At 42.2% G+C, this 26,928-nt stretch overlaps 1 protein-coding gene across 1 annotated transcript in view; it reads right to left on the bottom strand.

Annotated features, from left to right (window-relative positions):
* The window catches only part of LOC129088805 (inactive N-acetylated-alpha-linked acidic dipeptidase-like protein 2), a 422,940-nt gene that overhangs the window by 186,357 nt on the left and 209,655 nt on the right, over positions 1-26,928 (bottom strand). The window contains exons 8-10 of the mRNA XM_054596036.1: positions 26,449-26,541; positions 13,577-13,764; positions 12,358-12,486 (exon numbers count right to left, since the gene is read on the bottom strand). Coding sequence (XP_054452011.1) covers positions 12,358-12,486; positions 13,577-13,764; positions 26,449-26,541 — 410 coding nt within the window. The remainder of the gene's footprint in view (positions 1-12,357; positions 12,487-13,576; positions 13,765-26,448; positions 26,542-26,928) is intronic.

Genomic DNA, 26,928 nt, shown 5'->3' with positions numbered 1-26,928 from the left:
CAATAATATTGTTAATCAGATTAGGGTTGCGTAATATTTTTACAACTTCCATCAATTGAATTCACATACTTTATTGTTCTCAATGTACTCACCGACCAGGAAGGTTACTAATGCCCCAAATGGTATATCCATTATGTTTGATACATTATCTGATCACATCCTTGGTATGAAACCAATGTAAACTGTTTCTTGACTGAAATATTGTTAAATTATTATATTCCTTTATTGATCCCCATGGGGGAAATTCAAGTGTTGCAGCAGCTCAACTACACAGACAATAAATACACATACTATACAACTACACAGACACATGACAGACTGTGGTCTCCGCTGTTGTTGTAAGTCTGATGGCACACAAATACTATACAACTACTTTGGTAGAATCACAGCTGCCCAGCTGCCACAGTTCCTCATGGAGAGGGTGAGAGGGATTGTCCAGGATGGCTCCGAGTTTGGCCTTCATCCTCCTCTCACCCACTGACTCCAGACTGTCCAGCTCCAGACCCACCACAGAGCTGGCTTTCCTCACCAGCTTATTGAGCTTGTTGGCATCTCCAGTCCTGATGCCACCACCCCAGCACGCTACAGCGAAGAAGAGGGCGCTGGCTACCACAGACTGGTAGAATGCCTTGAGCAGTTTATTGCACACATTGAAGGACCTCAGCCTCCTCAGGAAGAACAGCCTGCTCTGTCCTTTCCTGTAGAGGGCATCAGTGTTGTGTGTCCAGTCCAGTTTATTGTTTATCTGCACCCCAAGGTACTTGTAGGACTCAACCCTCTCCACTTCCCCTCCCTGAATGAAAACAGGGACAGGGGGCTTCTGTTCCTCTGGTAGTCCACCACAAGCTCCTTGGTCTTGCTGATGTTGAGCTTCAGGTGGTTGTTGCTGCACCATGTGATGAAGCTCTCAATCAGTCCTCTGTACTCCTCCTCGTTGTCCCTGGTGATACATCCAACAATGGAGGAGTCATCGGAAAACTTTTGGAGGTGGCAGGAACCAGAGTTGAAGCGGAAGTCCGAGGTGTAGAGAGTGAAGAGGAACGGTGCCAGTACAGTTCCTTGGGGTGCGCCGGTGTTGCTGATCACAGACTCAGAGACACAGCCATCCACCCTGACGTACTGTGGCCGGCCTGTGAGGTAGTCTGTGATCCAGGAAGTGGTGTCGGGGTGCAGGTTCATCTCCATCAGCTTCTCTCTCAGTAGGGAGGGCTGGATGGTGTTGAAAGCACTGGAGAAGTCAAAGAACATGACTCTCACAGTGCTTCCCTGCTTCTCCAGGTGAGAGAGGGCCTTGTGTGTCAGGTAGATGATGGAGTCCTCCACCCTGATGTGTGGCAGATAGGCGAACTGTAGTGGGTCCAGGAAAGCTGTAAGCTGGGTCCTCAGGTCCCGCAGAACCAGTCTCTCCAGGGTCTTCATGACATGTGATGTCAGGGCCACAGGTCTGTAGTCATTAAGACCGCTGGGACGACTCTTCTTCGGCACCGGGACAATGCAGGACGTCTTCCAGATTGTGGGCACCTTCTTCAACCTCAGGGAGAGATTGAAGAGGTGCCTGAGAGGAGCTGCCAGCTGTCAAGCACACACTTTCAGCAACCTAGGGCTGATGTCATCAGGTCCACTGGCTTTGCTTATCTGAAGCCTGGAGAGCTGATGCTGTACCTGGATGGTGGTGAAGGTGGGGCTGGGTGGTGAGGGGTTTGAAGGGAGCTGTGAGCTCCTGGCCGTGGGTGAACAGTTGTAGGGGGGATGGGGGGAGTGATGGGCTGTCCTGGTCCACATCTGTGGAGATGTTGGTCTGAAGAGGGCTAGTGGGTGAGGGGGGGGCATCCTCTGGTCCTAACAGTCTGCTGAGAGAGGGGGAGGTGGCAGAGGTGTAGACGGAAGGGGGAGCAGAGACCCCAGCAGAGGTGTGAATGGGGGAAGAGGTGTTAGGTGGAGACCTAGCCTCACTATCGGAGCACACCGGGGTGGGGGTAGTGTCGAACCTGTTGAAGAATAGGTTGAGCTCCGATGCGAGTGCTAGGTCACCCTGTACTCCAGATGAAGGCAGACTGCAGCCTGTCATCATTTTCATCCCATTCCACACCTCTTTAGTGTTGTTCTGTCCCATCTTAGCCTCAATCTTCTCCTGTAGCTGTTCTTAGCCTCTCTCAGCTTTCTCTTCAGCTCCTTCTGAACAGCCCGAAGTTCCCCTCTGTACTTAGCCATGAAGGCCCTCTTCTTCCTGTTGAGAAGGCCCTTCAACTCTTTGCTGATCCACGGCTTGTTGTTGTGGTAGCAGCGGACCTTCTTTGTTGGCACAATGGTGTCCTCACAGAAGTGAATGTAGTCTGTGATGCAACGAGAGAGGCCCTCGATGTCCTCCCCGTAGTCCTCCTGGAACAGTTCCCAGTTTGTGACCTGAAAACACTCCTGGAGGGTCTCCTCGGCGTCCTCCGACCAAACCTTCACAGTCCTTGTGCTGGCCGCCTGTTGCATAGCCAGTGGCTTGTAGGTGGCCACAAGTTCTATTAGGTTATGGTCAGATTCACCAAGGGGGGGGAGGGCAGAGGAGCTGTAGGCCCCCTTTACATTCACGTAAAAGAGGTCCAGGATCTTGTTCTCTCTCGTTGCAACACTGACATACTGTTTAAAGTTGGTCAGGACAGGAGAGAGGGAGACATGGTTAAAGTCCCCGCTGATCATTATGAGTGAATTGGGATGTTTAGTCTGAAGCCCCGCTGTAACAGAGTGGATGACGTCACTCGCGCTCCTCGCTGCAGCTGATGGTGGGATGTAAACAACAACAACAATGGCGTGTGAGTACTCCCGCGGTAGATAGTAGGGTCTCAAACCCACCGCCAGGAGCTCAATGTCGGGAGTGCAGATACACTCCTTCACAGTGACATGGCCGGGATTACACCATTTAGAGTTGATAAAGACGGCAAGACCTCCTCCTCTCTTCTTACCGCTCTGTTTCCCTCTGTCCGCCCGAACTAGCGTGAAGCCGGCTAGTTCGAGCAGACTGTCCGGTATATTCCCGTGCAGCCATGTCTCCGTGAAGCAGAGCAGACTACACTCCCTGTAGGCCCGCTGGTTGCTCACCAATGCTGACAGTTCATCCACTTTGTTAGCGAGGGACCTCACATTCCCCATAATGACCGTGGGGAGAAAAGGTTTAACTCTCCTGTCCCCCTCCATCCTCTCCCGGACCTTCACTCTGGCTCTTTTTCCGCGACGGGCTTGTCTCCATATCGCGTCGGGTATGCGGGCGGAGGGAACGCCGGCTCCGCTCCGGTAGCGCAGAAGCTCGTCGCGGGTGTAGGTCAGCATGATTAAAAGTTCCAGTTGTGTGCAGAGAAAGGGGAAAAAACGCTACAACTAAAACGCTGAAGCAGGAACATATAATTACCAAAAAAAAGGAAGACAACAACGAATAAAAATACAAAAGTAGCAAAGCTGGTAGAGAGCTGCTGCGACAGGCTGCCGACCTCTGGCGCCATTTTAGTTAACATAACAAATTACAAATTACCTTGAATATCATTTGTTTAATCCTGTTTTTTTTAGCCACACCGCAGACCACACTGTTAACAATTGAGACTTGCATGTGCTTAATTGTAACATTGGAGGGTGCGATGTTTGCCTGAAAGATCTCTGAGTAACTATTATTGTAACTCTCCCCTGCCTTATGTATTACTCACATGCTGTACAATGCCTTTACCCAATCCCACCTTTAAATCCTCTGGGCAATGTCTAGCAATTGATCAAATAGTTGCTGAGTGGGTTAAAAGTCAACTTTGCGGAAGATTGCCCACCGAAGAAACAGTGCACTTTGGGAAAAAGCATTGATTAATCCTGGCTAAAAGCAATTATGTATGTTTCACAGCCATAGGTTTCACAAATTAGGCTATAATCTGTCTTTAATTCATTCATTCTATTTATTAGAAATTTATCTCAAGAAGGCTCCGACTGCATCTGTCTCTGCCTATAACAAACGGGTTCGTCTGACACGGGGTAAGTTACAAAGTACTGTAGGAAAAATGCATCATACCACAGTACCTGACAAATGTCACAGCTGCAAGTAATGACAAGGCTCATTTTTCACCTTACACTTATTTTCATATTCATTCATCTGTTTATATTGTGTCGCTGTGATATGAAACTGTGATGGACTGGCCTCGCTGACATTTGTATAAATACTTTCTGAGGCCAAGGCAGCTTGCATGTTCATGGAGCCTGCAGTAGTCTCACAATGCTTTTCCTGACAATACAAGAACTGTGATAATTCAGACGTTTTGCAAACAATGTATTATGTCCAAGATTATGCAAAGTGTGCTGCCAAACTATCTTGGACGGCTACATAGCCATATAGTCAGAGACTCATTCTGCTGATTTATTGTGAGCTTCATTTCTGCTGGTTTTATGTGGGAAAACATACAAATTAGATAAATAAATTACAATTCCTTGTATATTTCTTAATGTAGATGATGTTCATGGTATGATCCTGAACCTGTGCTACTCACATACTTTCGTAACATATGAAATCTTGTCATGGTGTAATTTCTTAACTAAAAAAGCAGCTATTATTTTTCCAGTCACCCCATACTCGTACTACCCATACTAGTACCAGGAGGATGATTTGTCTCAGTTAAAACAAAGTGTATTGTATCATTATTGTGCTGGGGGAAAGCCTTTATGTGTGAAAGATTTATAACAATTTCATCTGTATTTGTATCTGAAAATATGATTTTGATTAAAGTCTGCAGGGGCTGTTGGGTCCCATGGATAAAGGGGAATTTCTTGGTAAAGCGGTGTCTCCAACTTGAAGGAAAGTGAATTTTGACCAATGGAAATAGTTGGAAGCTCTGACGCCAGGAACAGAAGGCGGCAGGAGGACACTGCTGCCTTCAATTCAGGGACAACTCACTGCATGGATAAAGCATGAGCAGCAAAACAATCAGCTTATCTTTGGTTGATCTTTTCATTGATCCCTACTCAGCATACCGGTCCCAGACCTACTTCTGACAGCTCTTACTGTGACAGAATAGAAAGAAAATAAAGAGACAATCATACCAAATTATACCATTATTCCTAAAACAAAGAGAGGAGGAAGCATCAGAAAGAGCTGCAGCCTTAATTTACCTAACGAAGAGAACAGATACATTTGGTTTGTGATACTTGTACTCATGCTTTAGTAATTGAATAAATATGCATTCTTACACTCATGATACTGAGTTAAGACATAAACTTAACCCATCTTAAAACAGCAGACAGGGAGAAAGAAATGTGTGTTTGCTTCTTATGACATTAAAATTATAATCTCTAAGATTTTCATGAACTCAAACCCCATTTTTGATGGTCCCAGACTGGCAAGCCAGCCCTAAAACCTCCCCCTGTCAGGAGCCAGCCGCAAGACCTACACCCCAGGGATCTCTCTTTGCTCCTCAGAGCATAAATAAGGGAATTGGAGAGCCTTGATAATAGCAGGCAAGAACAATATATGGGTCAAGCGAGGAGCAATCAAATAAGGGAATTGGGTCGTACCCAGAGAGCAATTAATTTGCTTAGGTTGTCAATTCTTGACTGCAGTAATAACTGAAGTATAATGAATAAAATGAAACAACATACATGACTTCTATTGCATTGCTGTCCATCCTGGGAGAAGGATCCCTCCTCTGTCGTTCTCCCATTGGTTTTTTTCCCTTTTTTTCTTCATTTAATTTAATTTTTTTAGGGGAGTTTTTCCTGTACCGAGGATGTTGCATGTGTACAGATTGTAAAGCTCTCTTTGGCAAATTTGTGATTTTGGGCTATACAAAATTAATTGAATTGCATAGAACTGAATTCAAAGATTGAAGAGCGTTGAATGATATTGATTAGAGAAGTACTAAGTAATTAATATGTCTGAGGATGTGTACCACAAGGTAAATTTGTCACTTTGTGGATGTAGTATAGTGTGTAAATACATGAGACAGACATGTATAATAGGTAACAAATACAGCTCTTCAATCATACTGAATTAATTAAGACCACCAGTGTGGCAAGTGGTAATGTGTTTCGTCTGTATTTCTTTCATTACCAGTATCTTGTGTGAATTCATTCTGGAAAATATCTCATATCATATCAATCTTTTCTAGATGTGAGTATAATCCACAGACCTAGAAAAATATGTCATTTTTCTTCGATGTCATTTTTTTCAATGTTCCACAAGTGAAACTTGAGATGTGTACTTCATAGAGTGCTGATCTCCACCAGGTGTGTCAACCAATACTACTGCTGGATTGTGTGATTGAATGAATACAACCCACAACTGATTAAACCATCGTCTAGACATCAATGTGCTCTAAAGGGCACAGAACATGTCAACTGCATCACGGTTTCCGGGACAGAGGATGTCGCATGTGTAAAGATTGTAAAGCCCTCTGAGGCATATTTGTAATTTGTGATTTTGGGTTATACAAAATAAACTGAATTGAATTAAATTGAATCACTGTGTTCTTAAACCCATTTTTTCCAATGGCTTGCGTTGCGCCACAACAGCTTTTTGCTAGGTTGAGCATCTCCCCTCTCACCTAACATTGACTGCAGCGTGCTGCGATTTGTGCTCAACACAGCAGTAATGCAGCACAAACAGCATCCTATGTGAGAGGCTTCATAACACACTTAATTTATACTGAAAAACAAGCAGCGTTGTATGCAGCTTCTTGTCGTCGTGTTGGACACTTCAAACATCAAGTTGTCTGCCCGCTTAGCAGTGGCTAAGTGGCAGGGAGGTACAGCAGTTTGTGTACTGGTAGTGCCGTTAGCGGTTAGCCAAACACACCTTCCAAAACAATAAAACTGAGTCTCAGAACAGTGGCTGAGAGTTAAGCAGAACTGTATGTACTGGTAGTTTCTTTAGCTTTAGCCAAACATTGAAGTGTTATCCCCCCACTGAGGGGACAGAATAGCGGATGGGGGGTAGGAGATGCACTCATCTGTGTTATCACTAGTGGCTGCTACTGGCCGGATGGGGTACAGAGTAAAACAACTTCTGTGCAGTAGAGCAATTTAATGCTTGATGGACTGAAAAAGCATTGCTAGTGATCACAATCATAATCCTGGCAGTATTTCCTTCACAACCCAACCAGTGTCATTTTTAAAAGACAAGGTTGAATACCATGGCTGAGTTTTTACATTAAAGTAGGTAATAGATTAATTAGAATTGAAATTACCACAGAAATAACGAGGTGTTGGTTAAACAAGGGGCTGCACGGTGGTGTGGACCTGGGTTCAATTCCCGGGCTAGACGGCCTTCTGTGTGGAGTTTGCATGTTCTCCCTGTGTCAGCTTGGGTTCTCTACAGGTTCTCTGGCTTCCTCCCGCAGTCCAGAGACATGTAGCTTAGGTTAATTGATGACTCTAAATTGCCCGTAGGTGTGGATGTGAGTGTGAATGGTTGTCTGTCTATATATGTCAGCCCTGTTAGTCTGGTTACCTGTCCAGGTGAACCCTGCCTTCACCCAATGACAGCTGAGATCGGCTCCAGCCCCCCCGACCCTTAACAGGATAAGCGGTTACGGTGAATGAATGAATGGTTAAACAAGGTTCCAAACAGTCTTTATAATGTTGTATATAAACAACATAGGAGGCAGTATGGAATCATGTGGAGATGACTTTAGGCCTATTGTGTTTGGGACACGCAGCAGCATGTGCTATTAACAACTTCCCAACAACACAGAACTCAGAAGCCAGCTAAACCTGTAGAATGCACACACACACATATATCTACACAAACAAACAAAGACAAACATACTATTGAACACAAACACAGAAGTGCACAGGTCCATGGCCATTTTTGGGAGAAAGGGCAGATGAAGGATTTGCCACTCTGGTCTTTTTTCAGTCTAACAATGCGCTGCCACTTGTTTTCAAATGGAGGTACCTGCTACGAGCCACCCACAGTCCGACTGGAGTCTAGACACACATACATCTCTGGAACAATACCCAATTAAAGTGCAAGCTCCTCTCAATTTATTTCGTATTCTTCTAGCCACCAAAGCCTCCCTTGTTTCTCTCTTTAAACCTTGTTTCTATTCCTCTTGCCCCCCCCCCCATCTCTCTTTGCGTAAATCCCCTACAAAAATAAGAATGTAGTTGTATTATAATTGGTTCCCAAGCACGCATACAGTGCAGTAGCTTCCCGACTTGGAAGACAGGTCCCAGCAAAGTAAGATAAGTAGGAAGTATTACAGTCGATGCACAAAGAAGATTAATGACAATCTTAGACGTGCTTCTAAATATTTGGAGGTGGGGAGCATACCTGGGGCAGCTCTGAGCCTTTTGAGATAATGAATAGAGCAACAGAGCGTGCCAGAGATACAGCTGCCACCGAATGGACAATTAGGTACAACCAGGCAAGGCGAGACAAGATGGTGGGGTAAGTACGAGGTAAACACTGAGGAGAGATTGTGCTGAATTGGTACTCTGCAGCGCTTTAAAGATGCACTTCACCCTTTTGATTTGTTAACATACAAAAACACGCTGCTGGTTGGGACCATAAAGGTTATTTACAATACTAAAGTGGCTTATGCTATTGAGAGTTTCCCAGTAGACATATATCACATCACCAATGTACAGCAGTCTAATTTTTTACAAACTATCTACAGGTAAAATAGTTTCTGTTGAATACCAACAATCGTGTTTATCATTTACTATTTATCAAAACAAAATTATTTTTGCAGTGGTTGAGCCATTTTATGGTTCTACACAACTTTAATTATTAGGGAAACTCCCATGGTGAACAGGGTGAAAAAAAATAACTAATACATATAACCATGAAACTTCCCCAGTTGAGTTACATTAGGACAATTATTTTTGTATAACAAGATTTCAGAAAATGTATGTTTGAATATGTAAATGTTTCTTTGGATAAAGCCAGGTTAAAAAAAATGTGTTAATTTTATTGACATCACAAAGTCAATGGTTTATATTGAAGGGATTTAGGACATCTCTTTGTAATACTCTCAACTATATATTAAAAATATTTATTTTCATGTTTTTAGAAATAAAATGTTGTATAAATCAGGCTATGAATGCTGTATGAACAAACCCCTCTGTAAAAACCTCAGAATATACTGTACATAGAAATATAAGGAGTGTCATTGTTAGAAGTTAATTTAAGAGTTCTGGCTCAGAGTCACATTTTGAGAGAACTGCCTTTAGAAATATGTATTGTAAAATGTTCTATACATTTTGCAAGACACTGCAGGTGAATAGTGTAAAAAGCATAAACTAATAGATATCACTATGAAACTTCCCCAGTTGATTACTTAAATTAAGACAATTCTTTTTAAATTACAAGTTTTCTAAAATTGTATTTTTGAATATGCAAATGAGGCATTCTCAAATGTTAACTTTTGATGAATTTAGGAGACAATATACACACAAATAGACATAATAGTAAATTACACACCGTAAAAGTGTATTGTGGATGTTTCCTTCTTCTAGTCTGAAAAATGAAGAAGATGTTATGGAAGCATATTGCCCATAATCTAAAAATTGACCAGTGGATGAATCAGATCGGACCAGATGTTTTGCATCGAGTGTCTCCCTTAATGGAGCTACAACGGAGAAATATTTAAAGGGAGGCATACAGGTGATGTAGCCAGTACCTGATTCGGGCTTTGTGTGTCTTAAACAATTCATTAAACGCTGCAGCTATTCATTATTTTAGTAATAGGGTATTCTATCAATTTTTCCGTAGATTCATTGATTAATTGGATGAATAATAGCTTAGCTTTATTAAGGAGTAATAGTAAATATATGAAAGAGAAAATAAGATGGAACAATAAGTTGGTTTCCTTTTTAGAGAAATCCATATTTGCATCGTTACAACAATATTCTCTATAGAACCTAAACCCATATTACATTCTGGGTTTTAATGCTCCAGGTGAATGTTTTTTCAAAAACGTCACTTAACCATCCCGGAAAAATATTTCCAGCGTCCTAAAGACAGTGTTAACTGTCAACAATACTTTTACTTTGTTATGGTTCTCTATGGTAGACGCTGCATAAAACATTGAAATAAATTATTTAGAAATATATGATTGTATTTGTAAAATACAATCATATATTTTGATCAAAGCATTTTCAATCATATGCTTTGATTGAAAAATAATATTGGCATTGGTTTTAATGACCTTAAACAGGTCATAATTCCGTAAAAAGGAATCTTTATATTGCTGTGAAAACATCTGTACAACTGTATTTTAGTTGTTTCTCACCAAAAACTACATTCTACAATACAAACTGAAATGCAGAGCTTTGATTTTGTATTAACAATTTCCTGAATGTCTTGTGAGGACAGTGTGTGACCCACCTTTTCTCAGCTACCTGACATCTGAGCATCAAAGAATAGCTAACGTTAGCAGCATGCTCATGTTTATGTTTGTGTGTGTGCTATGTGTGAAGCGGTCTGGGTGCTGGGTAGCAGTGATAACATGGTATAGAATTTCATTGATTTAGAGTGCATAGTGGATTATATCAACAATATTCCTCAAAGAACACAGTATAAGAGCTGCTACTACAAGCATGAAAGACTCCAAGCCCGACATAATGGATGACTTTGATAGAAAAAGCGGAGCAGAAGCAGCACACATTGTCTGAGTTGTCTCCTTTTTCCTGTGAGAGATATTTTCTTTCAACATAAAAAGGATACTTTTCATGTTTTCCAGATACCTGGTGGCAGGGGATCGTTAAGGCCAAGTGGGAACACCTGGGCCCAGTGTTCAAAAAATATATTTTGTTCAAAATGTTTCATGGTGTGTCTCCCTGGCCTCTGAGCTTCATTACAGCTGGATATCACAGGTAGACTTGGCCATTCCTTCTAATTAGTTAGGTTATGGTTGAGCAGGGGAATCAAGGGATACTGCACTGTGAGATCTGTTCACTCGTGGCCACTTGTACCGGCCTAGGTGTCTGAAAAGTGAATCTTTCCTGATAATGGATGACTAACCAAACAACACACATATAAATACTGTACAGCATGACCTAAAGAGTCAAAGAGAGTTGACAGAAGAGAAGTAAGAGGCCGATTTTAATGACGAAAATGAGAGGGTGGAGAGATGTGCAGTGCTAGCTGATGATGAAAGCGGAGATTAAGAGGTGATAGAAGGAGAAGGAGCAAGGTGGGGAGAGAGGGATGCAGTGCTTAAGGGAGAATGAGAAGAACAAGAAAAGAAGGAGGCGGAGGGTGGAGGAAGGACATGAGAGAAAGTGACGATGAGATGTGTTGTTTTTTTTCAAAAGGTAAAAGTTTTTCAAAGTTGAAAGAGATGGTGAAAGTTGAGAAGAAGATGTCTGTGAGGGCTGAACATATCTGCAAAACACCCCCAGGTTGGAATAAAGAGACAGTTTGGGAGGCTGAATCATAGAGCTGCTATAGCCTACTTAATCAGTAATATGGCAAATGCAGGATTGTGTATGAATGTGAAGTGTGGGATGGGTGAGCTTGAAGTTAGTTTTATTTAGATCATAATGAGAGTGGCTTCCTCCCCCTCTCAGGGAATATGTGACATACTTTAAAGAACAGTCAAAGTCTCCCTGTGTCTTGTGATTTCCTACACACTATCATAATGCATATAGATGTTCCCGCTTTGGTACATAATATTATAAAATATACTATTGGTCAGAAGTAATAAATCTATGCACTAGAGTTGGACCGTCCTCAACAGCATCAGTCCAAGTACATAAGTGCATCTGTCTGGGAAACACACAGTCTGTGTATGGTATTGGTGTCACTCACTGATCTCTCACGTTTTAACTTCTGACCTTGAGCTTCAGAAATGCTTCGGAAAATGTAACTTGTGTCGACCCTACCGGATTACCTGATCAATAACAAAAACAAGCAACTGAAAAGCTGAAAAATTTAGTTAAACTGGTAACAATCATAGTGCCACTACCGCTACTGCCCAACACTGTTTAAAGGTCAGCCCATCTTAAGTGAGTCTGGGCCGAAGTTGGGTGGCCAGATAAGGCTGCATGCTCAAGGACCTCTCTTGGTTGCTGAGACGCACACTCTCTCAAAACAACTCTTATTGCCTGTTTAACACCGCAATTGCCCCCGCCCCAGTTAAATGCAACAGCGACCCCCAGCCACTAATCTGTTCCCAGAGATACAGTTAGGGGTAAACAGTGTTTTGTACAGTGTGTTTGGCTACCAGCTAACAGTTCACTCACTGCTGAGTACCTCTCTTTGCAGCAGTGTAAGTGTTATTAGCAATGGTCATATTGGTACACTGTGAATCTGCAATCACTTGCAGTAATGTTAGCAGTTAAAGTGGTGCTAGCATTGGTAGTACCAGTAGTGAGCTAACTAGCTGCCGTAATACTTACTCTCTGAATATCTGTAGTGAGTTGCAGCAGTGTTGGAGAAGCTGTAGCTCGGAGAGTCTCCGTCCCTCTTACTGGAGAGTTTAGACTGACGTAGGCCACTGCACTGCTCTGTAGGATTACACTGTTATCCTGAATGACACACACACACACACACACACACACACACACACACACACACACACACACACACACACACACACACACACACACACACACACACACTTTATTATCATCATCACCTTCACAAACATATTCATAACTGTATTATTGTTGTCATCAGACTCATCCTTATTCTTAGGATTACGTTATTAGACTTGGCCGCAGTTCTTTCTGCTGTTCTTGTAATGTAATCATTATCTCAAGTCCACAGAAAGAGTCTTTTGCAGTTCTTAGGATTACGTTATTAGACTTGGCCGCAGTTCTTTCTGCTGTTCTTGTAATGTAATTTAATTCAAATCCATCATCAGTTTAAAACCTACATTTTAATTAAATCTGTCAGTTTTATGAAGTATACACATAAGAATCTCCATTTTTTTTGGTCCTGAGCCAGATATTGTCTAATCTAATTCTTGGGTCTGCCAATCTGTAAATGATTTATGTGGGAAAAAGAATAATGAATAGGCAATCATGAATGAGATTTACTCAATAAAAACAATATAGTCTGATTGCAGCCATGGTAGGTTCTTATTCTGGGAAATTAGAGAAGGAACACCCACTGTTTTGATTGGCTCTCCTCTTTCTCCTTGTAATTCTTAATTGTGGCTACCTCCACTTTCATTTGAAAAAAACTACAGTCAAATTCCATATTGCCAGTTTTCACACTGTGTCAGTATAAGCCTTGCCACTTGGCCAGATCTGTGTTGCTGTGTCTGAGCTCCTTGGGCAGTTCCTTCGACCTCATGATTCTCATTTGTTCTGACATGCACTCTCTTATATTGTGTGCCTTTCCTAATCAAGTCCAATCAGTTTAATTAAACACAGCTGGACTCCAATGAAGGAGTAGAACCATCTCAAGCATGGACCCACCTATTATCTTCACATTGAGTATTTTAGCTGCTAGCAGGCTAACTTCCAACAAGTCCTAGCAGGAGCACATGTAGGAAAAAGAAGTAGTTTTTCCTGGAAAAATGAAAAGGCTTTTCTAAGTATATGGTGATCCTTATATAACCTTTGATCCACAAAATGACATTTGATAAAAACAGATCATCTGCTTGCTGACCTTTCCCCACTCATAGGACCCAATGTTCCCCAGGGCTGAGCCTCCCCATGAGCAAAACACAGTGGTACGGTCTGGCACCCATCCGCGCTTAGTCTGCTCGGTCAGTGCAGCGATGAGTTGATTCATAATGACTGAAGGCCCACCTCCCTGGTCGCTGTCATGGCGACTGCCAACCAGCACATAACGATCTGAAACAGATTTTTTTTTAAAGGGAAGATTAATTTATGCAATTATTTTGTGGGTTGTAGGTGCTTCTGTTCTATAATATACAGTACCAGTCAAAGGTTTGGACACACCTTCTCATTCAATGGTTTTTCTTTATTTTTTTTTCTACATTGTAGATTAATATTGAAGACATCCAAACTATGAAGGAACACATATGGAATTATGTGGTAAACAAACAAATGCTCAACAAACCAGAATATGTTTTATATTTTAGATTCTTCAAAGTAGTTGAATGAGAAGATGTGTCCAAACTTTTGACTGGTACTATATATATATATATATATATATATATAGTACCAGTCAAAAGTTTACATTATAATGGACATATGTGTAGGCGAATATTGCTTCTGCACTATAATATTATAGTATATATTATAATTATATATATTCTATACTTTATATTATAGTACAGAATATATATTATAGTACAGAAGCAATAATCACCTACAACCCAAAATTGTATGTATGGGACACTTATGTCCACATTTATTAAATTATAAACAAACACTACAGTTACAAGCACAACAGCCAGGAGGGCTCCAGTTCTTGTCAGAGCGGAGTAGTGCTTCTTGTGAAGACCCCTGCTTTTCTCTAGGGGTCTTTGTCTTTGTCTATCAGGATGTTGAACATCAGCTGATGATCCACACCTGAGCCTGCTGTCATTCCAGGTATTAAAGCTCACCACTTCAGTGTGGAACGTCTCTTCCTTGGTTGATACTGCTGCTCTTTAGTTTTGATTGCTCCAGGCATTTTCACACATCCTGACAAAACTAATTACTGATTCTCCACATTTTTTTGTAGCTAATGGTATTACTTTTAACTCGTTTTGCTCCCATCTTTGTTGCAGCCTTTTAGCCAGGGTGTAATTTAGAAGCTGGGTATTATGGTAATTCCAGTTTAGTGTGCATTTGGTAGCTGGCATTTTGTAAAGAGAATGCATTGGTTTAGCTTTGTCTAGCTGCAGGCCATATATTTTTAGATACAGCTTTGGAGCTTGTATTTAGATCAACATTTTGATCTGTACTCTGGGTCAGGGATATAACTTAATTTCGTCAGCTTGATTAAGTTCACCTTTGGTTTCCAGGCTTTAAAAGCTGGTCCACATGCTCATTGTCGCTCCCTCTTCCTACAGCTGACATCCACCCTGCATCACCTTCTTTTGGTTCTGCACATTCATCACCTAAGCAGCACACATGCTACACATTCATGCAATACTTTGCTGATCCCCATTTTCAATTGTCTGATTTGAGTTAACTGTAGTTTGATTGAAGCAGATCTGTAGGCATTTATTTTAAAAAAAAGAAAAAGAAAAAGAGTAAAAAAACAAGTGTTTAAAGTCCAATTAAAAAACCCCAACTCTCACATTCGCATCAATTATTCAATCAAACCTATTTATAAAGCACATTTAAAAACAACCCAAGCTGACAAAGGTGCTGTATAGACTGTACAGAAAGTTGACATTTTGTCAGGTCAGTTGTAGTGTAATGAGTTGCTAGTCATGTGAATCGTTGGTCAGTCAAGTTAAGGTCAACCACGCTCTTTTCCCCAACCTAAGTTGTTTTGTTGCCTATACCTAACTTCATGTGAAGGAAGAAGTTTATTTTAAAAAGACACTATGCATGTTACGAGCGTACGTTGACATACCACCAATGACAAGCGCAAAACTGAAGCTAGAGGGGAAACTTAGAGCGTTATAGTGTGAAAGATGCCACTGACTAAGCTGCATTATTTGATGCATTGGTTTTGAAATTGTTTTGTTTTGAGCCTGGACTTCAAAGACTGAATGGTGGGGTCAGATCTGATAGAGATGGGGATACTGATCCACTGTCTAGACACAGCAACAGCAACGGCTCTGTCCCGCCTGAGCTTGAGTTAAGATAAGATAAGATAATCCTTTATTAGTCCCGCAGCGGGGAAATTTGCAGGATTACAGCAGCATAGGGTAAAGTGCACACAAGATACATAGTAAAAGAAAAACAAGATAAAATAAAAAAAAAAAAAAAAAACCCAAGTATTATAAATAAGCAATAAAAAACAGTAGAAATCAACAATAACTGAAATATATTTACAGACAGAAAAAAACCAAAACTATTATAACTATAATTGCACAGTGTATTTGTATTGCGCAGGTTTTTAGTGTCATGTGTCATGTGGTCTGCTGGGAGCAGAGTTGGTTGTGTAGTCTGACAGCAACAGGAAGGAAGGACCTGCGGTACCTCTCCTTCACACACCGGTGGTGAAGCAGCCGGTGGCAGAAGGAGCTGTACAGAGCTGCCAGGGTGTCCCGCATGGGGTGGGAGGTGTTGTTCATCAGGGATGATAGCTTGGCCATCATCCTCCTGTCTCCCACCACTTCCACCGTATCCAGTGGACACCCTAGCACACTGCTGGCCTTCCTGACAAGCTTATTTAGTCTCTTCTTGTCAGCTGTTGAGATGCTGCTGCTCCAGCAGACCACTGCATAAAAAATGGCTGATGTCACCACAGAGTCAAAAAAGGTCTTCAGGAGTGCTCCCTGCACTCCAAAGGACCTCAGTCTCCTCAGCAGATAGAGTCTGCTCTGACCCTTTTTATACAGTGCATTTGAATTGTTAGTCCAGTCCAGTTTTTTGTTCAGGTGAACACCCAGGTACTTATAAGATTGCACAATCTCAATGTCCAGTCCCTGGATGTTCACTGCTTCCGGAGGACAGTGTTCCCCGGCGGAAGTCCACCACCAGCTCTTTGGTTTTACCAGAGTTGATCTGGAGGCGGTTCCGCCGGCACCATCCTATGAAGTCCTGGTTCAGTTCTCTGTATTCCCTCTCATCACCGGCGGAGATGAGCCCGACGATTGCAGAGTCGTCAGAGAACTTTTGCAGGTGGCAGGTAGCAGAGTTGTATTTGAAGTCCGATGTGTAGATGGAGAAGAGGAATGGAGCCAGAACGGTTCCTTGTGGGGCCCCCGTGCTGCAGGACACCAGATCTGACTCACACTCCCTTATCCTCACATACTGTGGACGGTTGGTGAGGTAGTCCAGTATCCATGCAGTGAGGTGGTGATCCACCCCGGTCTGCTCCAGCTTGTCCCTCAGAAGCAAAGGCTGGATGGTGTTGAAGGCACTGGAGAAGTCAAAGAACATGACTCTCACAGCCTTTTCCAGGTGAGAAAGGCATCTTTGTAGCAGGTAGATGACAGCGTCATCCACCCCGATGCCAGATTGATAAGCGAACTGAAGTGGGTCTAAAGATGAGATTACCAGGGGGCGGAGGTGCACAAGGACCAGCCTCTCCAGGGTCTTCATCAGGTGGGATGTTAAAGGCACCGGCCTGAAGCTGCTGAAGTCCTTGGCCCCCGGGGTCTTTGGAACTGGTACCACGCAGGACGTCTTCCATAGCTGTGGTACCTTCCCCAGCTTCAAGCTCAAGTTAAAGACGTGCTCCACTATCCTGCACAGCTGGTCTGCGCAGGATCTGAGGAGCCTTGAGCTGATGCCGTGGCCTTTCTCACCTTTATCTTCCTCAGTTCTTTTCTCACCTGGTTATTTGAGAGGGACAAGTTGGGGGAAGGGGGCTGTGTGTTGTAGGTTGTTGGAGTGGGGGTGGGGTGTTGGTGGAGTGCAGTGTTTGAGGAGTGTGGAGGGGAGCCGAGTGTTGTGGAAAAGGGGGTGGAGGAGGAGGAAGAGGAGGAAGAGGGGCAATCTACAGGGGGTGCAGACGATGGGGGCTGCAGTGGCAGGGAGGTCTGGGTGGCTGATCAAAAGTTCAGATCATTCACCCACTTTTGGTCCCCCATAGGCTGTTGGTTCGGCCCCTTGTGGCCAGACATGGCCTTGAGGCTCTTCCAGACCCCGCTGGTGTTGTTCTGCTGCAGCTGATCCTCCATCTTCGTCCTGTAGACTGTTTTTCCTTCCCTGATCTTCCTCCTCAGCTCCCTCTGTACAGTCCTCAGCTCCTCCTTGTTTCCTGATCTAAAAACCCTCTTCTTCTCCTTGAGGAGGGTCTTTATCTCAGGATTGATCCAGGGTTTGCTGACCGTACAGTCCTGGTGGGTACGGTGTTCTCCACACAAAAGTTTATGTAGTCGATGTCCTCCCCATGGGCATCACTGAACACTTCCCACACAGTCGAGTCAAAACAGTCCTTAAGAGCCTCCTCGGCTTCATCGGACCATTGTTTGACTGTGCGGGTCACAGCTGGCTGTCTGTGCACAAGAGGTTTGTACACAGGCCGGAGGTGCACCAGGTTGTGGTCAGATCTTCCCAGGGGAGGGAAGGGTGTTGATGTGTATGCCTCCTTGGTGTTGGCATACAGCAGGTCCATGGTTTTGTTGTCTCTGGTGGGGCAGGTGATGTACTGGGTGAAGGTGGGCAGAGTGGAGGACGGAGGGGCATGGTTAAAGTCACCAGAGAGGAGGAGGAGGGCATTGGGGTGTTGTGTCAGCAGCCTGCTTGTCGCCGAGTGTATGACGTCACAGGCCGCTTCTCCGTTAGCAGAGGAGGGAATATACGCAGCTATCATGACAACGTGCGAGAATTCCTTCGGTAAATAGACCGGCCTCATGCTAACGGCCAACAGCTCAATGTCCTCTGTACAGGTCTGCTCCTTAACAGTGATGTGCCCAGAGTTACACCATCCATCATTCACAGACACTTATAATAACAAATAATTAAATAAGTAAAAGAAAGTAACAAAAAGTAACAAAAAGTAACAAAAAACACAAATTTAAAGGAAAAAAGCTCACAGGTGAGCAGGGGCTGCTGTAAAAGGCAGCTACTCACGGGGCGCCAGAATCCTTTACCGCGAGTTAGACCGTGGGAGAACCTTAATTTCAATTCTGAACCATACTGGCAGTCAGTAGAGAGAGGCCAGAATATGGGTTTTATGGACCCTCCTCGCGGCGGCGTTTTGGACCAGTTGCAGGCGTTATGGGACAACTGACTTATCGCAGTATACAGGGAGTCGCATTCTTTTATCGCAAGATAGTTGAAAAAGAGAAACGACTTGATTTCGGCAATAGTATGAAGCTGAAAAAAAAAGGCTTTTACTACTGCATCAACAAGCTTGTCAAATTTAAAGGTGGAATTAAATATCACACCAAGGTTTTTGAAATAGTATTGCAAGAAAAGTGGGATATTCATCAATAAGAAGGACTGTGAAATGCTGTGGAAGTTCAGGTTAAGGGCTGTTGACAGGAATTTGTAGGCAGGACAGAAAACTCCCAGATACTTAGAGATTGAATCCAAGATTCATCTCAGAACTCAAGCAGCAAAGATGTTAAAAAATTACACAAACGTTTGGATGCTCTTGTCTTATGAGGTACTCTGTGTGACCATGAGCTCCCATGTGATTGGACGAGCCCTCTAACGTGATGATGTTAACTGAAGAAGAGGGGCATCACTATTGCTATGATGTCCCATGAGGAGGAGGGCTCCTCTGGTCGGAGGTCTGGCAAGATAGTGAGGCCTCAAACCTTTCACAGCCAGGAGCTCACGACCTGTGTGCCAACCTTTAAGCAGGACTAGGTTTTAACTCAAGGCACACGGCTACACATCAGGGCGAATTCACATTGAACCCCATTCAGACAGAAAGCCACTAAATATCTAGAACCCAGATGGTGCAGAAAGACATATCCAACATCTTCTGCTGGTCTGGCTGTAGGCTGGAACTGGTCCAGATGGTAGCCCTGTCTGTGTTCCAGTCCAGGTCAACAGATAACTGTCATAACTAGCCCTGAATATATTTTATTTATATATTTATATTTGTGTATACATATATATATTAGTTTTGTTATACAAACATAGGCTTCTAAGAATCAGATTGACTTGATTTTTTATCATTAATATTATTATTGTAAGGGGAGAGAGGGGTTAGACACCTAACCCCAAGTTGCTCCCCGGGCGCTTCATTGCAGCCCACTGCTCCTCCGGGATGGGTTAAATGCAGAGAAATAATTTCCCCATTGTGGGACTAATAAAGGATTGATTATTATTATTATTATTATTATTATTACCCAAGCCTGTATTGTAATGGCCAATAGTAACCAATAAGCACACGTCTACCAACTTATCGGTTTGATTTTTTTTTTTAAATGGTGGTTTCACCAGATGATGGAATGAGCTAAATTCTTGCCAGGTAGTTTCACCGCTTTACAGATGCTAATTACAGTCCTTCATACCTGGAGGGTATACAGATCTGACCCCTCCCTCCCCCACCAGGGGTACATCATCCAAATGAATGGCACAATTGAACACAGATTTCACAGGCTGACAACAGCCGTTAACTGTCGGGGATTAGTTAAATTGCAGGCGTTTGAAAACACAGCTTTTAATGCAGTGTGGTGTTAAACAATGGAGGACAGGCTGCTAAGATTGTTGGCGATCAATTTGATAGGGCATAAGACAACTTAAGAACACATTTGGTTTCAGGGGAAGATAAAGCTGTGCGTCATCGGTATGACAGTTGTTGTGGAAAATAATACTATCTATCTATCGATGTCCGAGATGAGTCCAAGTGAGCGTTGAAATAACAATCAAATGACAAAGAGTGTCTTTGTGGTATTTTATTTCTTGCAAGAAAGAGGCAGAGGTTTACAGGATCACACAGAGCCTACAGAGTATGCACTGTCGAGCCTGCAAAGTAATGCACTGAAGAGAAAGGCTGCACACTCTGATATATATATGCTTTAAGAAGAATGTCTTGTTAAAGCAGACATGACACAAATGTCTTGTTATGTTACATTTTTGAGAAGCCTGAGAAGTGAGTAATAAGGCAAGGCTGAGAAGTAGATGATCAGGCAGGCGTGAAGGTCAAAGAGGAAATAACATAAATGTGTTCACATGAAACCTTCATACTCTGAATGTAAAGGACAAACCAGGACAGGGTGACCAAGGCTATATTTCAGTGTCTGTTCAGACTCTGTTCTGATTTAGTATATCTACTAGCCTGTGGACATAAATCCGTTACACAGTATATCTTCAAACATACACAAATATCACACAGTATAACTAAAACCTAAATTTGCCATTACACAGTGGAAGGACATGTTGTGTTTTAAAGTGGCCCTATTATACTTTCCCACTTTTCCCCTCTACTTTAGTGTGTTATATATATTTTTGTACATGTAAAGGTTCCGTAGAGTGTAAAACCTGAAGTCCACACCTAAAAGGAGTTACCCTCCCCCTCAGAATCACTGCTCCTGAGTTCCATTGAATTCTCTCCTTCACTTCTGTAACTTTATGAGGTCACAATGTTACGGAAGTCACGTAAAACTCTTCGGCTAGTTTGAACCTCAAACAACCAAAGAGAGAGACTAAGTTGAAGTGCACAACTACTTTGGTGTGGTGGTTATGAAGGCAGTCTTTCACCTGGGAGACCCGGGTTTGAATCTCATTGTGAACCATCTTCTATTTGTCATGCTCCAGAGGTAGAGTTTTTTGAAATGTTGTTCACAACAGAGCGGGCTAGCTGACCAATCAGGGCAGACTTTGCTTTCTGGCGGGAGGAGCAAGCGCTACAACAGAGCATTTCAGAGAGAGGGTGAGAAGAGGTGCTGCAGGACAGCCAGGAGGAGAAAAACAAGGAGGATTATGAGCATTAACGCATTTAAACATGTTGTAACTGTAATTTAAGAAAAAAATATGCACCCGGGAAAAAAGCATAATAGGGCCTGTTTAATGATTTGGCTGAGGGGGAGCATTTTGATAGACCTAGAATAGAACCTTGTGGAATGGGGGGACTAGCTGGGTTGAAGGAGAAACTTCAATTTTTGAGGTTGGAAGAGAACCAGTTCAAGACAGAGCCATCAACACTGACCTTGTAACTGTACCTACTCTCGACTAGTGACTAGCCATTTACCTTCTCAGTCTCACCCAGCTGGAAGCTGCCACCTGCTCGAGGCAGCATAAGGTCATAAGGATATAACTCAAAAAAATACACAATGAGAAATGAACCAATTGAAATAATATTCCAGTCAATAATATGTCATGGGACTAACGTAACAGAATTCAACCTGACAGAATAGGTCAACATTTTTTACACTGGACAAGAACAGTGGTTTCCTTGTTGAAAGTCATGTGTTTGTTTGAGCCATCCGCCACCAATTTACACTATACATGCTCTTACTAATGTCACAGAGGGCTTAAATTGTATTCGAAAACCTGGTGTGCGCATACAGTCTCTAAAAGGGGCCTCCATGTGTTGATCCCTGTTTCTGACAGGCACTGACAAAGCTGCAGTATTTTATCACATAGACAAGTGAACTGCAGTCAATGGGCCTGTAACGGCACTCTGTCTACAACAAGCTTGATCCTGCAGAGCCTTAAAGGTCGCTTGTTTATTCAGAAATGTATTAATATTGAACATGTTGCATGTCCAAATTGCACTGCGCATCCCTGTGTCCACAGCAATGCACCTACCAAGTGTGAATGATGAATGGTTCTCAAGATATGTAAAGATCACACACACACACACACACACACACACACACACACACACACACACACACACACACACACACACACACACACACACACACACACACACACACACACACACAGGGAGTCCTTGCTTTATAATTAGACACATTTTTCCTCTTTTTTGGTGTTAAAATGAATCCCACCTCCAGACACCATGGAAAGCAGACATATTAATCTTCTTCATGCATTTGGTTGATAGAGGTCATTGAGAGTGAATATAGATACAATTAAAATGTATAATACTACAGCTCAGTAAGAATGTCACAAATTGGTATTCAAGTACAGTGTACTTTTCCAAGGAAACACACTCGCCTACGTTCACATACAGAAATGCACAAACAGGAATGCTCCAGGCTTCTTTGTATGCCTTACATTTTCTACAAAGACGGCGTGTTGAGAGTGGATGCACAAAGCAGCTTCCTGCAGGCGAAGGGAAGAACAGAGCGAAGCTCATCACTCCAACACAGAGCGGCGATGACTTTGTTTGAGAAAAGAGGTGCTTAGAGAAGCCTGCTAGCTTAGCCTAAGAATTTAACAACATATTATTGCACCGAGAGAAGCTTCCAGGGTAAATCAAACATTACTGTAAACCAAATCACTCATATTTTTTTTCATTTAATTGTAGATGTTTTTCATCCGTATTTCTATTACTTTAGATCCACAAACAAAAGGTTAAATTAAGCATCTATAAAAAAATAATTAAATTCATGAAGTCATGGTCCTGCTGCCTAAAGGCCTGGATGATCAGTAATGGTTCAGCAGGCACCATTTGAGGTTCAATGTAGTTTATGGTGGATGTTTTTTTTGAGTAGTGTACCACAGTCCCAGATGGTTTGGCATTCTTCAGGTTTGTGATTGTGATTAATTGAATTGACTGCTATTCCCTGCTATCTGCAGACACTATGGAGGGAGTACACAGCTTCAGCTTGTAAGAAGCATGGCCTGATGTAGTTTAAGGTGCTTCATTGACTGCTCTAAAGTTAAAATCGCTAGTGTAGTCTACTGTGATATAGATCCGTTCTATGAATCTCCGTTCACATCGCTACGTGCCTTCCTTGCTTGTATCATTTAGCATTATGAATATGAATCTTATTTCCATTTATTAAAAGATGAAGGCGTCCAGCGGTGTCCGTTGCTGTACTGGCTGCCAGATCAGCAACTTCCTCATTTTGGGTCACCTGTGAAGCTGCCTTGGCGCCATCCACACTGGGTTAGCTAACGGCTACCCTGCAGACCACCTGCCAGTCTACACACTGTCTGTTGGTGTCAACTCACGGACGGATGAGCTGGACATTTCTACATATATATATATATATATATCATGGACATGACGGGTTGTGACAGTCAAGAGTCTGCTGGCTAAGCTCCTATTACTTGTTCAACTTTCTTGGGGGTGGGCTTGCTTGTCAGATACACGGTTTTTGGATGCTACAAAAATTGTTGGAAGCAATTTAATTCTTTTTCAATTTTGTGATACACTCCTCTGCTGGGCAAAGGTTGGCAATGTTAGTTAGCTTGTGTGGTGAAACAGTATTGCACTGCTAAAGAATTAATCGTGTCAAGAATACTAAAGGGAAACAAGTGCTATGTTTTCACAAGTCACTTCATGTCAGTCACTCCAAACCTAAGGATGAATTGTCATGATTGGAAAGAAAGATAGTGTGCACGGAAGCCACCGCACCCACTAATGGAAAAATAGAAAGACAGCAACATAATTCCATCCATTATCTTTAACGGCTTATACTGTCCAGGGGATCATTCAAATATGTGCACTTTAATAATGCCTTCTTCAAGCACACAGCTATTTATTTAAGCATTGTCTGCATGAGGCAATACAGTTTTTTATTTGCAAAATGGCCATATATATTGCTGTGGGCTGTATGAGTCAAACATTCATACTGTTCAGGGTTAAGATAAATGAGTGCGTAACAGACATATTATCAAATGCCAACAACCAGTTAAAGCGTCACTGCTTTCAGAGATTTGTGGTCCATATTATCTGCTTCAGTGGCCAATTATGGCTGCCTAATATCATTCTGTAAATCAGCGAGTCTTCCACCAGTGACTAGAGAGGACAGCTACAATAGCTACGCATTGCTACAAGAAGAGGGGAGGGCGGCTGAGGGTGTGAGGCAAGGGCAAACTAAAGGATCTCCTCTTTAGTATGAGAATTAAAAAAAGGATAGGGGCAGAAACAGCTGAGCATGGGGGACTGGGCTGCTATTAAACATTAAAAGGACATAATATGACTTAAGCTGACACTAGACTGGGACAAGGGAGGAGACAGAAGAAAAAAAAAAACAAGCATTCATTTTAAATCACAGTATGTCAAAGTCAGGTACATCTCATTAACAGGTTTAAATGAAGAAGCTCCGCCATGAAATAAACTGAAAAACACTGGAACATGGAGACATGGGAAACAATGAAGAGTAGTTAGCTGCAGACATCGTCTATAGCTCCATGAATCCACATTCTTTGAATTAACAATATATCAAATGACTACATTTAATTTCAATGAGGTCACTCATAGAAATTAAGCTGCAGAGAATAATCACCTACATGTGTACTGATCTCTTCTGTCTTTCAGCTAACTGTTTAGCATGTATATCCCTCATAGTCCACTCTCTCAAACAATTTTCCAGCAGCAGTTGGCAACAGTTTTCAGGAAATATAGCTCTGATAAATCTCCTGTATTACCCGTCCAGCACCTAATGGCAAATAAAAGCTGGTCATCGTAGTGGCTTAACGTGCTGCTTATTTTCTTAATTAATTAAATAATTCAACTCCAATAAATGATATAGTTTGGGCTGGAAAAAGTCAAACAATTGTAAAAAATTCCCAAGGTGACTCTGCTATAACGGAAGACAGAGTAAGATAAAGTAGAACAGAATATATTCACCTTTGAAAACCTAGAAAAAATGAAGTAAAAAAAAAATCCATAACATAATCGTTACAATAAATTAATGATAAATGTTTCAGCTCTAATCTGATTTAGGGCTGCACGATAGATACTGTAATATAAAAATATATATTCTATGTTATATATTGTGATAACAAATAATACAGGAATTATCTCCAGATGGGAATAAGCAGGCCTTCCTTTTTTTGGTCAAGAAAACGTTGAACATTTTAAAGTTAAATGGATCAATCTGGTGCACCTGGAGAGCAACATTAAGAGTCTGAGTCAATGATCGGTAGCTTTCATCAACGCAGACCCCTCACACTGAGGACAGTCACAATGGTTGACTGTCGCACCAGGAGACTGTGCCTCTCCGCAGGGAGAGAGGGCCCAGTGGCCCCTGGGAGCTGTGATGTCTGGGTGAGCGGTGCTGCAAAGCTTGCGGCTCCAGTCATGAGGTTTACAACACCGATTATGGGGCACATCACAGAGCCAATGCGTTTGTAGAGGGCCAGCCAGCACAAGGAAGAGGTTCTACAAGGGGATCCTCCCACAAGGAGCGAACGGCCCTGACACACCAAGTTTAATCACCTGGGCAGACTGCCTTAAAGTATTTTGTGTTTATCTAAAACTCTGGCAGGCCACAGCCACAGTCTAAGTAATGAATGGGGAAAACGGCAGAAAGTTTGAGTTTATTTGACTTACTTGATGTGACTATTGCACATGCAAACATCACAATGTCTATGCTATAACAATATAGATTTATCTCTATAAATATACAATATATTGTGCAGCCCCAGCCAGATCAGTTCTTAGAAAATGCTGTCTTATTTAAAAATAGGAGAGCTAATGTCAATGTGGCTAATATTATCATGGACAAGATGTTGAGGTTATGTTAATGTTACTTTCAGGTGACTATATTTGGTGTCCGTGAAAATGTTATGAATGGGGATTAACGATTAATGTTGGCAGTCAAACAATTAAATCTTCATCCAGATGTTTTCTGTTTTTGCTGTTCTTCTTAAGTTTAACTTAGACAGTGAACAGTATTTTAAGTGAACAAACATGTAAACATTGTGTTGACTAAAACTAAAGATAACCAAATGACTAAAATGTTACTAAATTAACTAAAATAGATTATAACATTTTAACAAGACTAAAACTAAATCAAGGTCATGAAGATGGTTGCATGACTAGCTGAAAGAATAAAATCTAACATGTGTCTGTCACTGGTCTGTCACATATTAAGAAACAATTTTTGCTCAAAGACACACTGGAGCATTTGAACAAACCTGGGTTTCTCTTTCCTTTCAGGTATCCCACAACATTGTAGATCTTCTTGTAGGACAGTTGGTTTCTAACAGTCAGAGTAATCTTCTTTCGTTCTAGGAAAAAGAAAAGACAAACTTTAAGATGAGCTTTCCTGTAGGTGATTTCAAACATGATTCTGATTTTGACCGGCCTTGAAAAATTTGACGTTGTTATACGAGTTGCTGTGTGACAGTGGATCCAAATTTCTCCCAGTGTGTTGAAACAGGAGGATACTGAACCCCCATTTTGTTCGTAATGGCCCAGAGAGAGAAAGTAATGATAAACAACACCTCTCGCAGGCTTTGTCAAAGATGTCGTTTAAAGCATTCCAGACAGCAGAACAAACTGAAATGAGAGGAAACAGGTTGTAAACACTGAAAGTCATCCACAGTGTGTGAATGCTCAAAAAAAAAAGAAAGAATGCTCTTCCAATGAAGGGTGCAAAAATAAAACCAGCTACC

This window comes from Anoplopoma fimbria, chromosome 3 (genome assembly GCF_027596085.1).
Source record: "Anoplopoma fimbria isolate UVic2021 breed Golden Eagle Sablefish chromosome 3, Afim_UVic_2022, whole genome shotgun sequence".
Lineage (NCBI taxonomy): Eukaryota > Metazoa > Chordata > Actinopteri > Perciformes > Anoplopomatidae > Anoplopoma > Anoplopoma fimbria.
Note: the sequence above shows the minus strand (reverse complement) of the source record. Positions and strands in the feature narration are given on the sequence as shown.